Below are 17,627 nucleotides of genomic sequence, written 5' to 3'. Positions count from 1 at the left end.
ATATTTCTTGTTTTAGTATTGCTATTGGTTTAGTTTCAAATTGTTATACGTATATCCTTCTTATTCAATAATTTCTATTAAATATAATATTCTTCTAATTCATTCTATATTCCAATTCCATTACTCTTATTTACATTCGACAAATTATTCTATATTAAACAACGAATTAATGATAACGATTTGAACGGAACGGGATCGAGGATAAAAGAGATAGGAGAACGTACAAAAACAACAAACGATTGGAAGCGAGTTCCAAGACGACTGTGACGAACACAGAAAGATTGAAGAAAGAACAGAAGGGGGAATGTTAATACATTCGAAATTTATTTTAAATTATATTAACCTACCTACTTGTTATATTATTTCTTTCGCTTAACATAATATTAATCTTATAGTTACATTGATTGTTATTTACTTTTGAAAAGTATATATATAGAATTTATTAGGTTAATAGTAAGTTAGTTATATTTTATAATAAATAAATTTAAAATAAAGTAATTTGTATCGATATCTTTATGATTTTGCCACCACATTAGCAATGGCAAAGAAATTAGTGGATTAATTGTGTATCACAAAAATTGTCAATAGATAGTATTATTAAGGAGAATTGAAAATTTGACGAATTCTGTGATAAATCTAAATTATAGAGATTTTCAGATAACGACAAATCCTTCATGGATGAATATTGTATGGTTAGTGCTAATTAAGAAATATGATATGTATATATATGAATGATTTTATAGGTTATGGAACCGATTGCTACGGCTCTTTCAATTTTGAAGAAAAAATGCATTTGGGATATCTCACTCCCACCATAACTATTATAATATTAAAACTTAAAAATTGGCTTTAAATAATTTCAAGTTTTGTAAGCCGCTTATTAATTCAATCCTGGAAGGTATAGATAAAATGTTTACAGTTCAAATATTGCTTACAATTTATATTTCAATTATCTTTTATTTTCAATAGATTCAAACACATCTATAATGAATATATATTATCCGCAATATTCACCCGCATTTAATTGAATTGGCCCTGGCTAAAATTAGAGGTCAACAAAAGAAGATTGTAAGAACTTAATCTCAGTTCAAGAAAAGATCTTGATAAAGAAATAGCAGACTTAATTCCTTTATCAAACACAAGATAAATATTTTTTTGATGAGGAAATGAATGAATCTTTGTGAAGATGGTCTATTAAGTATTTTTCAAAATAAAGATAATTCTTTAAATATCTTTAATAAATTCCCAGAATTAAAATTTTTTATTTAGTAAATATAATTCAACTCTCCCATCCTCTGCGCCAATTGAATGTGTGTTTAACACGGCGAAAGCTGTGCTGGCTGAGTACTAAGCGCTCTTGTTTATCTGATCAATTTGAAAATCAATTGTTGCTAAAAATAAATAAAAATTGTTACAAAAAGATTTTATCTTATGAATAATATATTATTTTTGTATAATTTTATTTATATTATATATTGTAAGAAAATAATAAATATTTTTTTTGTATATAATATTTAATTTTTTAAGTAACGAATAACCAGTTACTTATTTGAATAGTCAGTAACGCGCCTTTTTTAAAAAGGTAACGAGTAACGGTAACGCGTTCCTTTTTTCAGACGTAACGATAACGCGTTTCTTTTTATAGTAACGTTTACAGCACTAATATTAACACATTTTCACGGAGTGATCAAATGCTCATATTTTAATTCACCATTCACTACGTATTTTTTATAGGACTCACTCAAATCAAGGAACCATAAAGGAAAGAGGTCGGCAGTTAGGCGAGTAATAATATATATAGGTGCATATTTATTTTTTTAAACTATGCATTTAATTTCCCCTTCAATCAAATCAAGTTTCTTTTAAAAATAAGCTGACCATAATCTCGACTTCCGGCGCAGTATTGGGATGCCCATAGCCATTTACCTGTATCGAATACCTAATATGACCACCATAGGAACTTACCTATAGCATTTTTATTTATTTATTTTGAAAAACATTTGAGAAAAACTAAGTTAAATTTAGTTAAAAAAATATTTTGAAGTATGTATAAAATGAGTTTAAAAATAAAAAAAAACTCCAGTAAGTAACAAAATATTTCATCTGCTAAAAAATAGATAAAAATAATTACTGTCCTGTTAAAGATTAAAAAATTTTTTTTCAACACTAATATATAAGCCAGAGACCTGCAGGCCTTGCCCAAACCGGGCCGTATTTTCCATTTTTTTAAAATATACCCGGGCCGGGCCGTATTAACTGGCCATTATTAGCTATAAAAATCAAAAATAAATATAATATATTTAAAAAAATCCGGATGGAAGCAAATAATTGTTTAAAAAAATCCGGCTATCACTGCAGGTCTCTGATATAAGCTATGACGATTAGATAAATAAACTAACCTTGTTGCCTAGATAGTGGGAAGGCAGTTTCCAATAGAGAGTGGGAACGCGACCAGTGTCGCCGTTAAATTTTACCTCCGCTAAGGTTCCGCGAGGATCGTTAGCGGTTACTACGAAAGGTATGCCCACATCTTCTTGGCTTCCGATGCGCTGTTCCGATGATGACGGAGCGATAGCGTGCTTTGTCACCAGTTCTCGCGGAGACTGGCCCCGGGATACCAAAGGATATGATACCTTTTTTGAAGAGGATGAAAATTTGTTAGTAATTGTATAAAAATAATGATATAGTTTTTTAGAAATCTGAATTTCCTAATTACCGATCAAAGAATTTAACATCATCTAATTGACCTAAAAAAAATTTAAAATATAAACCAATATAATTTTCTCAGGCAAATTTAATATAAAAAAAGGGGAAATTTGAATAATAAATAGGATTCGTATAATATGATTTAATGATTAACCTTCTTCCTGAAAAACCTACAACTTTGGCAGTCTTTGCTGATTCCCATGCAAAAGCATCCAATGCACCCATTAGGATTTTCCTGGGCTAGATAAAAAGCGTTGGCTTTACAAGTGTTGCAAGTTGGACCAGAAGTAAGAGCCTATACCAAAAAGCGATAAATATGATATTATTTTTTAAAATTAATGGAGTGTATTGCTTTAAATGTTATTTATAATTTTTTTAAATCAACTTTTTAAAATGATATTATTCGTAGTAGAATATAAATTGGAAAAACTTACGTTCTTTTGTCATTGCCAATGAGTTAATAATAAAATTATTAATTAATTACTTTGCACATGCAAGCACCGGACCGATCGGTATAAGGACTCAAAGCACCCCTTAAATCGCAGATACTTGAAATGGGAGGTCTGTCTTGTACCGAAGGAGTGCCTTTTATAATTTAGCCACATTTAAATGGAATTTATTTTTAACTAACTTTTCTTCCCCCCCCCCTTCGAATTTTAATAAGCCTTTTCTCATTCATCCATGAATATTATAAATATAATGAATCTTATATGGAGTTTGAGGAAAGTTTAAGAATGGGGTTATGTAAGAGCTATATATTATATTCCTCTGTTATTTCTCGATTCGATTGAAAATGAAAGCCACCCTCTTCTTTTTCCAGTTTTCTTTATATATAAGAATAACTATGTGATGATGAAAAAATTAAATATAACTTGGAGCTATTGGTCGGCATGAGTCGCCTACGTTCGTGGGGCTTCCGGTGTAGCCGTTAGCGCAGGCTTGGCATTTTCTGCCAGCAAACCCTCTCGGACACTGATTGCAAGTCATTTGGTTGTCGCTATCGAGAACGCAAGTGGGAGAGAAGCTTTTATTCAATTATCATTTATACAAGACATTTCTTTTTAACCTAAATGGTGTCGTTACACTTATGAGATACGAATTCGTATCTATTTTAAATCTCTTAAAAGAAAGAAGCTAGGATATCGCCAGACCTGGCAAATTCTAATGATTGCGTTGGATCACCTAGTATTCTTCAAAAATACTGGCCACCAAAACTAATATGATAAAAATGGAAATGGATGATGAAGAATGGGATACATTTTCAATGTCTAAGGGGAGGGAAGTTTTAATTTTTTAATTAATAATAATATGTAGGCACTTGTTGGATGGATGAGTCAACGGGCAAGCGCATGGCTTACAATCGTTAATGGTTCCCGTTAGTGCGTTACCATAATATCCTATCTTGCATCTATCGCATCTATCCCCTTCAGTATTGTGTTGACAATTCTATTGGTATAAATTATTTTTAAATGATTATTACAATTTTATATGCATTCAAGTTTCTTTTGATAGAATAATTAACCAATCCTTATTTTAAAAAAAATATTAGAAAATTGCTAAAAAGAATTTAGTCCCAAATTCGTTATTCGTTCTTATTCTCAAATAAACTTGGAACAAGTTTTGATTATCTACTTTTCGTACGCAATAATGTATTAGTATATAGATCAACAAAAAATTAGTGGCATCTTGGTACATTATTCGTAAATGATTTGTCAAGAGCAGCATTGGACCTATAATAAAAAAACATTTTTGTTTTTAATTCTGAGCAGCTAAAATATACATTTTTTAATAGAATTCTGCATAAGGGTGATGACGTGATAGTATCAAGACGGAGTATTATTATTTTTGACCTAAAAAAGACATTCCATTCAGATCAGCTTAGAATTAAAAGAAAATGAACTGGTTAGAACGCATCCTCAAGATTGCAAAATTATTGTTTATTTAAACAATGAAGTTTTATAAAATTTTGAAAAATTTTGAAAAAATAGTAAGATAGGATATGTGCATTTAAAAAAATGTTTATTTTTATATTTAAAAAACTGATTTTTTGGGGGGGGAAACTAAAGTTAAAGAAATTACCTTTAAAATATTTGGATATATAAATAATATCCTGCATTCACAGTTAGCACGAATTCGCGGCGATGAATTATATAAAATATGCGCTGATCTTGCGGGGTAGCGAATTAGCGCCCACCATGATTGCAGGATTATGGATTAATTCAAAACACATTCATATTTTGGTTATACCGTGCATCTTTTATTCACGGGATCGCATTGATTCGAATGCCCATTACATGAGCATGAAACGCAAGAGCCTAAACTATCACCAGGTCGTTTGTCTAATTCGTAACCATCGCTACATTTCTTATGATGTCAACAATTAATAAATAATCTAATATATTTGAAAATCATGATCTTATTTACTAAATGACTTCTAATATACAGTGGAAGACAACCTTGTTCCTCAAGGAACCATAAATTTAGATATAAAAATTTATTTAAATGAGAAAACTAAATAGCATTGTGTAGTATATATGGTGAATTCCATATCAAATCAACAAAAAAAAGTCGATTTTCAACCCGACCCCCTCCAATTTTTCTTAAATTTTGTATACTGGTAGTATATACTATAATAACTAAGAAAAAAATGAAATTTTACTTTCCAACACTGTTTACCGGCTAAGATATGGCCGTTTAAAGCGCAGAAAAATAGTACATTTTTGACAAAATGCACCTCATTTATTTTCAAATATCTCGAGAAATAATTATGTTAGAAATATATTTTAAATTTATTTTGTAGCTTAATAAATGTTGTTTAAAATGATATAAAAATAAATATGATGGACATTTTATTAATATCGAAAACCGGATGTGTAAAACCGGAAATGGCCATAGAAAAAAAATGTTTTTTTTTCAAAATTTTTTTTCTGTAGATAGATATCACACTGCTTTATATTTGTACAAAATCCTAGACTGGGATCAACATGGGTTTAGGAGTTATTACTCTTTATATGGCTAAAATTGAACAAATTTAACATTAATATCATCACATTTTAATTTAATGAATAGTTATGAAATAATGTTAATTTAAAAATTATGTCTAAATGATATGCCCTTACTTTTTTTTATCTTTATAAAAAAAATTTGAGAGGTGGCTGGGATAGTGAGCTGTTTAAAACTTTAAAATTTTATCTCGAAATTAAAATTACTTGACAAAATAATTTTAAATATTTTATTTAGTATAAAATAATCTACCAAATTTGAAATTCAACAATAAATTTTCCCCCATATATTCAAAATTAAAAGAAAGGCTTAATATATTATCTTACGAGAATTCTATAGATTATAAAACATTCAAACAATGGATAGCAGTTGATCGAACTACCCTCAAAACACTGACAAAATCCGCTGATGAATTTGTAGATTATTTAATTGAATAATTAAACAATTTAATTCCTCATATGTTTATAGCTTCATGATAATCATGAATTCGAAACTTTTTAAAATTCAATTTAAATGTTGGCGAATTCTTAGTTATTGCAGACTTTTCAGAAAACTATGCATTTGTAGTGAAGAACCATGCATAAGGATTTAATCAGACCAATAATCAAGTCACTATCAACTCTTTTTAATTTATTACCGTGAGAACAACATAATAAAACATGTAAATTTAGTGGTTATATCAGATTGTTTAAAGCACAACGCATGTGCATTTTATTTATTTAAAAAATTGATCGTATTCTTGGAGGAAAGATTTAATAGAGTGGCTAAAATTTATTATTTTTCTGATGGAGCAATAACCAATATAAAAATAATAGATTTAATATCTCTACAATCATGATAATGATTTTGGGATAAAGGCTGAGTGACATTTTTTGAAACCGCACAAGGTAAAAGTCCATGCGATATTTTGGGGGCCGTTACTAAACGGTTAGCAGCTCGAGCAAGCTTGCAACGTCCATATGAACATCACATATTGACAAGAATAGATTTATTTAACTATGCAAGAAATAATATCTATGGGGTAAATTATATATTTATGAGCAATAACGAATATATGAACATAGAAAGTCATCTTGAAAGCAGATTTTTGAGAGAAAAGAGAATTTCTGGAACACAAAGTTCCAAGCTTTTATTTCCCTAGACGAAAACAAAAGTCATAATTTATTAAAATTCCTTGGATGATTATAATATATGATATATTTTAATTATAAATTTTTGATTGTATTATATGTAATGCAATTTGAGGCAAATAAAGTCATAAATATGTTTAGAATTATTTTGTCAAGTAACTTTGAGACAAAATTTAACTAAAGTGTTAAGCAAAGCTCATTATTCCAGCCACTTCTCAAAAATTTTGATAAAGATAAAAAAAAGTAAGGGCCTATCATTTACACATAATTTTTAAATTAACATTATTTCATAACTATTCATTAAATTAAAATATGATGATATTAATGTTAAATTTATTCAATTTTAGCTATATAAAGATGCATAACTCCTAAGTTGATCCCAGTCTACGATTTTGTACAAATATAAAGCAGTGTGATATCTATCTACAGAAAAAAAAATTTAAAAAAATACCTTTTTTTTCCATGGCCATTTACTGTTTTACACATCTGGTTTTCGATATTAATCAAATGTCTATCATATTAATTTTTATGTCATTTTAAAGAACTTTTATTAAGCTACAAAATAAAATTTAAATTATTTTTCTAACTTAATTATTTCTCAAGATATTTGAAAATAAATGAGGTACATTTTGTAAAAAATGTACCATTTTCTCGCACTTTAAACGGCTATATCTTAGCGGATAAACAGTGTTGGAAGGTTAAATTTCATTTTTTTCTTAGTTAAAGTATATACTACCAGTATACAAAATTTAAGAAAAATTGAAGGGGGTCGGGTTGAAACCTTGGTTGATTTGATATGGAATTCACCGTATATATTTTTTGAAAAGGGCTAAATAAATTATTGAAGAAATTTACAAAAATTTTGATATTAAGGAACCTCGCAAGAATATCCCGAATACCCGGGTGGGCATCTGCACTCTTCCACCAAAACAGCTTTGCCTTTACCGTGGTTATAGGTCCCAGCATCTCCCATATTAATTTTGGTTAAGCTAAAGGTAACGTTGTTTTTAAGAAAGATCAATTAATAGGGTGGTGGTGGTGTGAATATTTTTCTGAAAAAAAAACTACACTCGTTCCACCTCAAAGGTATCTTATAAGATGCAACTTCCTTTTGCAATAAAAAAAAGGAAAAAGAACTAGTAAATTGAAAAAGGGGGAATTGTGGAAAATGTAAAAATATTTATGAGACTGATTTAGGGCCAACGTATCCTTAGGAAACTCCTCCGCCCTTTTACGTTAAAAAAAATTCCCCAAAATTATCTTATATAAGAGTTAGTTAGATGTCATGATAATTTATTTTAATCGATTGCCTGTAAATTTGATCGGATGAAGTTTACACCTTATGAGCGATAATTTAATAATATATGGGTTTCATTAGAGATACTTATATTATCTTCTAATTTTTGCTTTAAGAATGAGACACTATAAATTTTTAGGCTGAGGGCGAAGTTTTCTTTTTTGTTCTCTATTCTGAATAGCATGCCATTGGTTAGTTCCTAAGTGTGACCTAATGTTCATATTGTTAAGAATATTCAGAATTCTTAAAAAAAATAAGTATCACTGGAATTAAAAAATATAATGAAAAAAATAAAAAATTGGTATACCGGACTAGGGTTTGACTTGGGTCATACAAAGCTAGTAACTTAATTGATTTAACATTCTGCAAGACTGACATTAAAGTTTGCCTGGAAACAGGTTCGGGATAGTTTGGATTGGATGAGGGAGTGAAAGAATTCTTTATGAGATGTAAAATATTTTTTAAAAAAGGTATATACAATGTGTAATAATTTATGTAATCTATATTAACGATTGAATAGAAAATATTAAAGAATTGAAATTATACTTCGACCAGATTGATTTTGATTCTTTGAAACGCGTTGGGTTGCGGGAGATAAGGCAAGTAATGATATAATATTTTGTTATCACCCTAAAATGAATTAAACGTTTATATTAAACATAAGAAATATATTGGTTAGCTATAACGAATGAACTAGTAAATCTATTCTCTCAAAGCATGGAAGAAATAGTTAAAAAGTTAAAAATAGCTAATTAAAAAGCTAAACCCACACCTCGAGTATAAGGATCGGATGATTCAATTTTCTTGATCCGGAAGTAAGCCTGCCATCCTGTGTTGTGTAAAACAATTCAAAGGTCAAGGGCGTACTATAGCTCCTCAGTCTATTGCCCAAGAATTCACTAGTAAGAAAGATAAAACAAGGCTTTTGATTGTAATTCCTATTATTAATTAATATAATTTTATAAGTCAATTATTTAAAAGATGATAAATGGAGTTTGTAGCGAGATGAATAAAAAAAATTATATGACGTTTAACTAATATATAGCATTATATTTATTGCCTATTGTTGGATAGTAATGCTAAATTTTGGATCGAAACTCCGTCGGGTAAAGGGCGAATGAAATTAGTGGGTATAGGTGTACCGTCTATTTCTGCTAGGTTTATCGTATTACGTAAGGCGATCTTTTAAAGTGTGGATATATACTTAAAAAGTAATATTAGAATTTAAATAAGTAAACCCGAAATTTAAAATCATGAAGGAATGTTAACGAATGCATCAAATATGTATTATAAAAATACTAGAATTAAATGAATAAAATAATTATAATTTTAAAAAATTAAACTCAAATAAGTGTTTTCTCCATTATTTTCTTTGTCAAAAAATTATAGTTCTTTATTTTATCGTGGTATTAAAATATATATTTATTTTAATTCAAGCTAAACGAATAAACTACTTGCGATAAATATAGTTGGTCGCTGCTAAAGCACTGGGTAGTCCTGCCGGAACAGAAACAGGACACACAATCTGAGGGAGTTCTCGCGTTGCTATTGAAATAAGGAGGCTGGCATATTGAACCTTTTCGAAATTATTTATTTAATATATTTACACAACATTGGATAATTTCAATAATAATATACTTTTATTGAATTTAGGGTCTTTTCCCATACAATTTTTTCCTCGTTTTATTTTATATTATACATAAACTTATATTAAATATCAATTTAGGTTTTGAAGAATTAAAGATCAAATTTCCTAAAAGTCGTATGATAATCACGCGGATTCAGTTACAATTCCATAATTTAAAAAACGACTATTACAATAAAACGCCTCAACTTAAGGCTGCATTCACAGTTAGCGCAAATTCGTGGCGAAGTATATAAAATATGCGCGAATTCGCTGCGAATTATATAAAAATACATATTTTTTTATATTAACGCCGCGAATTAGCGCTAATTTTGAGTGCAGGGTAATGGGAAAAAATGTCATAAATAAATGGATAGTACCAGGAGAGGATTTCTCTCGTGGTGGGGAATAAGACGGTGGCGTATGGGTGGTAGGCGTGAGATCATCATCACCTACAATGGTGAGAATAGCGTCGGGAGTAGCCAAGATAGCATCTCGATTATTGATAGCCTCACAGCTGTATGCTCCTTGATCGCTTTTTCTGACCCCACGGATGGTCAATATACCGCGCCCATCGTGACTCGTGGAGGAGACACGTGGACCGGCGGGCAGATGACCCCAATTAAGTCGCCAAGACACTAATGGCACGGGTGTTCCACGGGCAGCGCATGTGATCTGTACGGTCTCTCCACGTCGCGCTGTTACATAGCGGGTGGGAGGGGATACTATAACAGGTGGGGAGCAGCCAATCTCGTCCGATCTGTCGGCGCAATCTGTCTCTCCGTCGCATTGGTAAGATGCCGGTACGCATTGGTCACGAGACATACAACGCCATTCTGTAGCGGAGCATGTGGAACCTGGAGCGTTTGTCGCTATTTTTTAGAGATTTGAAAAAAATACATACGATGCTTAAATATAAAAAATAAATAAGATAACTTGTGAGTGAGATATTTAAAACTAAGAATTGATTTCGTTTATTATAAAACAATCAGATTTTAATTCTATCTATAAAATATGCATTAAATTACAATAAAATAGATTAGTCAAAATGTGTTTGTAAATAATTGTTTGATTATTTTTTAAAAGGTATAACAGCTCAAGAAAATTTTGATTGCATACTTATTAGTGTATTAGTGATTTTAAGCATATTTATTTGAAATGAAAAGAATGGAAGAGTAGTTACCACAATTGAGTTCATCCGATTGATCGCCGCAATCATCGTCTCCATCGCATCGCCATATCTTTTGCACGCAGCGGCCATTGTTACAACGATATTCGTTGGGCTCGCAGAATTTTTGGAATCCTGAAGAATTTTCAATATATATTGTAGGTTGAAATAAATGTGAATTGTTTTAAAAGGATGATAAAATTTATAAAAAACATCTAAAGTGGGTTGTTACACCTATACTAAACTCTTTGGAGTAGTCATAATGCGTGTCAGACGTGAATTCTTTTTATAAAAAAACAGAATAGTCGGTGAATTCTATATACAAAAAAATTATCAATTTTGGAATAGTGATATGTTCAGAGGTTATGGAATGAGGTGTAGCAGATCCGTAGTTAGAATCCCCTTAGGACCAATTTTTATGAAACAAACCTTTTCGGCGAGATTAGATTAAGCATAAATGGGCTATCATATGGGGTAGGATTAATAAATATTTAAATTTTAAAAAATTTGATCGCTAGTTAATAAATTGCTATACTATCTGACGTATGCATTATCATTAGACACTCCTTAATAGTGGAGCCTAATTAAACGTTTTCAAAAAAAAGCAAACCATTTTGCGTTTTTATTAATATTTATTAATTGTTATCAATTTGCATGATACCATTAGAAATGTATTATTTGTGTTGAAACGCAAAAGTTCAATTAGGTTGCACTATAAGATTTATTTAAAGGTGATCAGCCCCCACCTTTAAGAAGTTTTACTGTAATTGATAAAAACTTAAAGAAAAGGTGTCTAACAATTTTTTTTAATGGATTGGTAATCAAAAAATAAAGAAAGATTTGAAAATATTTTTGATAATATGTAATAATTAATATAAAAAAATTACTGACAGAATCATACTTATATTTACATGGTATACTTAAATGGGTAAAATTTCATTGTAGAGAAAGGCGTAGGAAGATATACGAGATTATTTAGTTGTTTTTATAGTTGGTTAATTTTTTTTGGAATTTGTTAGTATCATCATTAGTTATCATTTAAACAGTGAATGGTAATCATAGATTTTTTTTCAAAATAATCCGAATTGGCAGCATTAAATATTATAATATTTTTTTAAAATAATAAATCATATAATAATTATTTTGATAATAATTTAGATTTAAAAAAATATTTCAAATAATTGCCTATCTTCTTACACCTTATTGGAATTTGGGTAATAATAAAGAATCATGCATTTACGTATACAAATACACACATTAGATACGAGATGCGACCAATGAGTTCTAAAATAATTAGTGAACAACAATTTTTTGAGTATATTTAAATTAGGCATGTTTTTTATGGTATTTTTAAAATTAAATTATTTTATTAAAATAGATTATATCGGTATATAAAAAATGAAAAGAAGGAATAATATATGGGGATTGTGAAATAGTGAGTGGCGAAACTTAGAAAATTTGCATTTCAGGATTTAATTTTTTGCCTAGGATATAGATATAACTCCTCATTTGGCGTGAGTTTTTATCTGAGGTAAAGATAAGTTTACCAGAATCCACGATATTTACAGAAAGAATATGATGCCCTCAAATCTATGGGAGATTTTTTATTGAAAATGAGAGGATAATATTTCGCCATCTGAGGGGGGGGGGGATTAAATAGGTTTTGCAGAGGATGGGACAAGCATACGAGTTGTATATTCAGCTGGAAAGGGGACGGGGTGTTTGACAAACAAACGTTGATTCCTTTCAAGGATGGAAGATAGAGATCTTCTTAAATAGAGATGCCAATCTTTTATAAACTCAATTTGGCCTTGATTTAGTCTTAGTATTAATAAAAATATGACTATTAGGTTGAAGAGGGGAGAATATATAATTAAAATGAGAGCATTCTTGACCTATTGAGTTAGGAAAAGTTTAAAAATTTTGGGAATCAAAAAATATAAAAATCTTTAAACTCTCTGGGGTAAATAAAAATGTCGTAGGTGTTGGTAGCTAAGAGCTATGCGTCTCTGGCAACCGAAATATGATTAGTGTTCTGAATGCTTGCGAAAGATTGAAAGAAAGAGACTTCCAAAAGAAGGCGAATCACAGCAGAATGAATTGGTCTTCTGCCTGATTTTAAAGTGGTCACATAGAGGTTTATATGAAAGCGTAGGCATATTTGAATCTCTTTGTAAATTGTATGTTATTATCGACTTAAAAAATTACTTAAGCCAAATTTATGTTCAATTTCATAAAATTGAATAATTTTATAGGTAAAAAAAATTAAATTTGAAACTAAAAATTGTTTTTATTTGAAACTTACTTCGCAAGGCAAAATACTTCTTTTCTAAAAATGGAGGTTTAAAACGTTGCCTATGGTTCTGGGATAGAATAATATCACCCTATTCTCAATGAGTTAGAAAAGACAAGCTGATGAAAGAGAAAATCCGATTGTAAAAAATCGGCTCCCAAATACCCTTATAATCGCAACTAAATATGGTTAAAGAGATGCAACGTTATGTAAATGATGCCATGAGGGAAACGTAAAACGACATGGAAGAAAGTGCTAGAAAGGGCGAATCCGAGACTAGAAGGTGGAGAAAGAAGATCAAAAGATAATTGGTATAGAGGTAAATCTGGAAATCCGCGAAGAACTAGATATATATAATTTTTTTTATTATTATATCAATATTTCAAAATTTAGGTAATAAAATACATGAATCATCCAAGTTTATAAATTAATTTTTTTTTAAAAAACAAAAATCGTTAAGGGTAATGTTATACGTAACTAAACGTTATTAGTTCTTTAAGCATTTATATAAAATTGTTAAATAAAATCGTAAATTATCCCTAAATACAAAAATGTCACTGTTTTAAGTGGTGTGTCTCGCTCAGGATAAAACCTGTGAATTAGAATATCCATCAATGGATTTGGAATGAGACATAGAAGGCCAGGAGGTAAGTAAGCCTGGGGTTAGAAAGGTTATAAAGAATAATGGGGTAGGGTTATAAAATGAATTTGTATGCATGTATAATGTATAGTAAAGTGAGATATTAAAAAAAATATATTAAGCATCGACATGTGAATGGATGCATAGGTATAACAAAATATTTTGAGATTAATAGAAGAGAAAAGAGAGAGGTTATATATTTATGAGACTATTAATAAGAGAGGACTATAAGGATATTCTTTTCCTACATATTATAGAAAAGTTTTTAAAAAAAAGGAAATAGAAAATTAAAAATAATTATATTTACTTTCATCTCCGTCATTCTTGGTTAAACCGGCTGTAAATAAAAATATAATTAGTTTATGTAATTTTGCATAATAGTTTGAATCTGAGATATCAAAATTGATAAAGGGGTTTAAGAAGAATATTAGTTTATAACGAAATCTTAAACTTTTAAGAGAGCAGAGATTTGGTAGGTCCAAAGAATTATTTTTCATCGTAATCTTTTATTAAATTTGAAAATGTCAGAAAACAGAAAGAGACACATGAGTCTCCTTTGAAATTTAAATTATCCATTTTAATTTTATTAGTTTTTCAGCAGATAACATGCCCGTGGTTTGAAAAAAAAAATGATATATTAAAATAAATATTAGTCAATAATGATAATAAAAAAAGATCTAGGATAGTAGTCAGCAGGAGTATAAATATAATGGCGATCTCAACACAATTTCAAAAAGACTATAACATAAAATACAATAAGCAAACACGAACAATAAATAACAAGAATAAATGATGCGGCTGATTGATAACGATAGATGCTTATTCTATTAAAAATAAACTTCTGCAAAATAAATTACTTATATTGTCCTTACCTCAAATAAATCTTATTTCAAACTAAGCGTATTATACCTTTTTCTTTTCTTTCTTCTCAAAATAAGTGCCAAAAATTCCTTCTTATACATTTTCCCTAATTAATAAGCAAATAAATATGGGTGAAAAAAAACGGCAATTTCTTTCGTCCGAGCCATCGCTGCAATGACTTAAGCCGTCACAGATATTGGCCCGCTTGATGCATTGACCATTTTGACATGTGGCCTCATCGGTCTGACACCTATAAGAACCGATGATTGAAGACAAAGTGGTAGTTGGAACATATTCCTCATCGTTTTCATCAATTTGGGCCGCTTGTTGTCCACTTGTTTGATAAAGGTTATCTATTCTCTGCTCAACAATCGGGGAAGAGACACGGTCTTTTAAAAGAGAAAAAAATTAAACAAATAAATTTTCATTTTTAATATATATTTAGAATTCCTAGTTGGAAATGTGAAAATCCCCCATTTCTTTTCATTTTGTGATCCCCCCTCATCAATATTCTCTTAATTAGGTTCCTATAAATATTTGTAAACCGTAGCTATTGCTCCTATTATTTTAAATTTTATTGGATATTTGCATTCCGGATATGAATTTCCTTCTTTTTTTGCAAATTTTAAATATAAGTTACTATTTTTATCTGCTTATTTTAAAAAAAAAAATTTTAATTTAAAAGTCCACCTCTCCCTTTTACAACTTAAAAATTCTAATAACCCACAACTACAAACATCTTATATATTTTTTTGATAAATAATAGCTTATCTGATATAAGAGCTAGAGATCTGCAAAAGTAGGCACGGTCCCAAGCCCGAAAAAAAATTGAGTTCGGGCTGGGTTGGGTCTAATACTTTTTAAGAAAATTCAGGCCGGGTCGGGTCTTAGAAATTTTTTTAAAATATCTCTAAATTTATCAAATTTATGTTTAATTTTTTATGTAAAATAAAAATATTTATTTTATTTATAGAAACTAGACGCCATATGAAATTTATCGTTTATTTTGAGATTATAAAAATTAATTTCTATATTTAGAAAAATTCAGGCCGGCCGGTAAATTTTTTCCAAAAATGTTTCGGGTCCGGGCCGGGCCGGCAAAACTTTTTAAAAAAATTTCGGGTTCTGACCGGGCAGGGCAAAACTTTTTTAAAAAATTTCGAGCCGGGCTTGGAAAATTAGGCCCGATGCAGATCACTAATAAGGGCATCTTATTTGAAATAAAACAATATCGATTTTTTAATTATTAGGCAGGCAGCATCTACATCTAGTATAAAAGAATACCTCCTAATTCCGGACGAGAAACAGGCCTGGAAGTTACCCGTAGAGTGACGATGGCCCTGACGGACTTATCGTAAGGGGCTGGTAAGACACACCCATAATGGCCTTGATCCGAGGGCGAAATAGACGTCAAGATGAGTTCCGCTCCGTTTTCGTTACCCCCTAAGTTACGAACTAGAGAGTTACTAGATAGGGTCGACCCACCGCTTAATCTAACCCAAGTTACGCTTGGTATCTTGCCAGTTTCCGATTCAAGCAATACGCACTTGAAGCGGACGCTTTGTCCCTAGCAAAGATGGATTTGAAAATTTAATTTGCATTAATATGATTGGAATATTTTTTTAAGCAAAAATTTTAAACCCTTTGCCTTCCTAAAAACTCTAAAACTTTCAAATTGTACCCATTCCAATCGTTCTTTCTGCCCCGTGTGACAGTTATCAATTTTATTAAATTTTATACAAGTGAGTAGTAAATGCAAAATCGCTCGAGCCGATTTTTAAAAATGGTTAACTCAATATTTTAGCCAAAAAGTATTGCCTAGGCCTCGAGATTTCCTTAATAGATGTCCAAACCTTTAGGCCATCTAAGAGGCAGGATTGGGTGATAATTTATGGATAAAATATTGAGCTAATCGTTTTTAAAAATCGGCTAAAATGGAGCGATTTTGCATCACTACAGGTGAATAGTTTTTAAATAAACAAAGGACACAAAAAATGGATAGTTTCCTCCAGTAAAAATTATTTATCGAGGTTTTATTTTTATTGCAAATATAACCAATTTTTTTTTAAAAAGTAAAAATTTATATTGGGATATATGGAATGTATGATGATTCGAAATTTAATTTTTAATCATATACTTGGGGCAATGGCAATTTAAAATTTAAGTAGTGTATTACTTATCAGAGATGCCACTAGCCTTTACAATCTCAGGGAGATCAAAATTTTTTTTTATAAAATTATTTTCAAAACGACCTTCTTTTTTAAGTAACATTTTTAAAATTACTTCTTTTTTGCGTGGGAGCGGGGGGGGGGGGGGGGGGGGGGTATTAAAAATCTAAAATTTTCAGGGCTCTTCAAATTTTTTAGGGTGACGCGATTGCTTCCTATCCTATGAATAATTTCAGACATTTTTCGCAGTATTATTTTATGTATTTGTTAATTTATATGAAAAATTCATAGAAAAATAAACAGGGAAATATTATAAATTCATAGTGTGGTGGGTACTCTGCACATACTGGAATACATTACCGATTAAAATACAATTTTTTTAAATCTTACGACTTCAGAAAATGATTTAAAATGGTGAAATTCTGAATCACCTAAATATAAAAATTAACACAAATTAAGATATTCAAAAGCCGGCTCAAAACACTTCGAAATTTAAAATGTGAAATATACGTTTCTGGTTAAATCAATTATTTTTATTCAAATTTAAAAATCGCCCTCCTAGTAAATGATCTAAAATTGAGAAACTTCGAATGGATTCTACATATAATACTATGAATTTATAATATTTTGGTAATTATATCGTCCTTTATAAAATTCTTTTAATAAGGCCGCATTTATAATAAACGCGTTTTGATCAAACGTTGTGTTATTTAACACAGCGTTATTACAAAAAAAGC

General features: G+C 29.9%; 1 protein-coding gene across 2 annotated transcripts in view; it reads right to left on the bottom strand.

Annotated features, from left to right (window-relative positions):
- LOC135922890 (basement membrane-specific heparan sulfate proteoglycan core protein-like) overlaps positions 1–17,627 on the bottom strand; it is a 92,504-nt gene that overhangs the window by 22,575 nt on the left and 52,302 nt on the right. For both annotated transcript variants that reach the window (XM_065457400.1, XM_065457399.1), the window contains exons 13-30: positions 16,007–16,289; positions 14,866–15,111; positions 14,169–14,198; positions 10,944–11,063; positions 10,141–10,632; positions 9,591–9,712; positions 9,197–9,318; positions 8,909–9,074; positions 8,683–8,766; positions 8,444–8,574; positions 7,717–7,828; positions 4,954–5,070; positions 4,025–4,152; positions 3,579–3,730; positions 3,191–3,291; positions 2,861–3,001; positions 2,400–2,633; positions 1,879–1,965 (exon numbers count right to left, since the gene is read on the bottom strand). In XM_065457400.1, coding sequence (XP_065313472.1) covers positions 1,879–1,965; positions 2,400–2,633; positions 2,861–3,001; positions 3,191–3,291; positions 3,579–3,730; positions 4,025–4,152; positions 4,954–5,070; positions 7,717–7,828; positions 8,444–8,574; positions 8,683–8,766; positions 8,909–9,074; positions 9,197–9,318; positions 9,591–9,712; positions 10,141–10,632; positions 10,944–11,063; positions 14,169–14,198; positions 14,866–15,111; positions 16,007–16,289 — 2,868 coding nt within the window. The remainder of the gene's footprint in view (positions 1–1,878; positions 1,966–2,399; positions 2,634–2,860; positions 3,002–3,190; positions 3,292–3,578; positions 3,731–4,024; positions 4,153–4,953; positions 5,071–7,716; positions 7,829–8,443; positions 8,575–8,682; positions 8,767–8,908; positions 9,075–9,196; positions 9,319–9,590; positions 9,713–10,140; positions 10,633–10,943; positions 11,064–14,168; positions 14,199–14,865; positions 15,112–16,006; positions 16,290–17,627) is intronic.

This window comes from Gordionus sp. m RMFG-2023, chromosome 1 (assembly GCF_954871325.1).
Source record: "Gordionus sp. m RMFG-2023 chromosome 1, tfGorSpeb1-WG-v2, whole genome shotgun sequence".
Taxonomy (NCBI): domain Eukaryota; kingdom Metazoa; phylum Nematomorpha; class Gordioida; order Chordodea; family Parachordodidae; genus Gordionus; species Gordionus sp. m RMFG-2023.
Note: the sequence above shows the minus strand (reverse complement) of the source record. Positions and strands in the feature narration are given on the sequence as shown.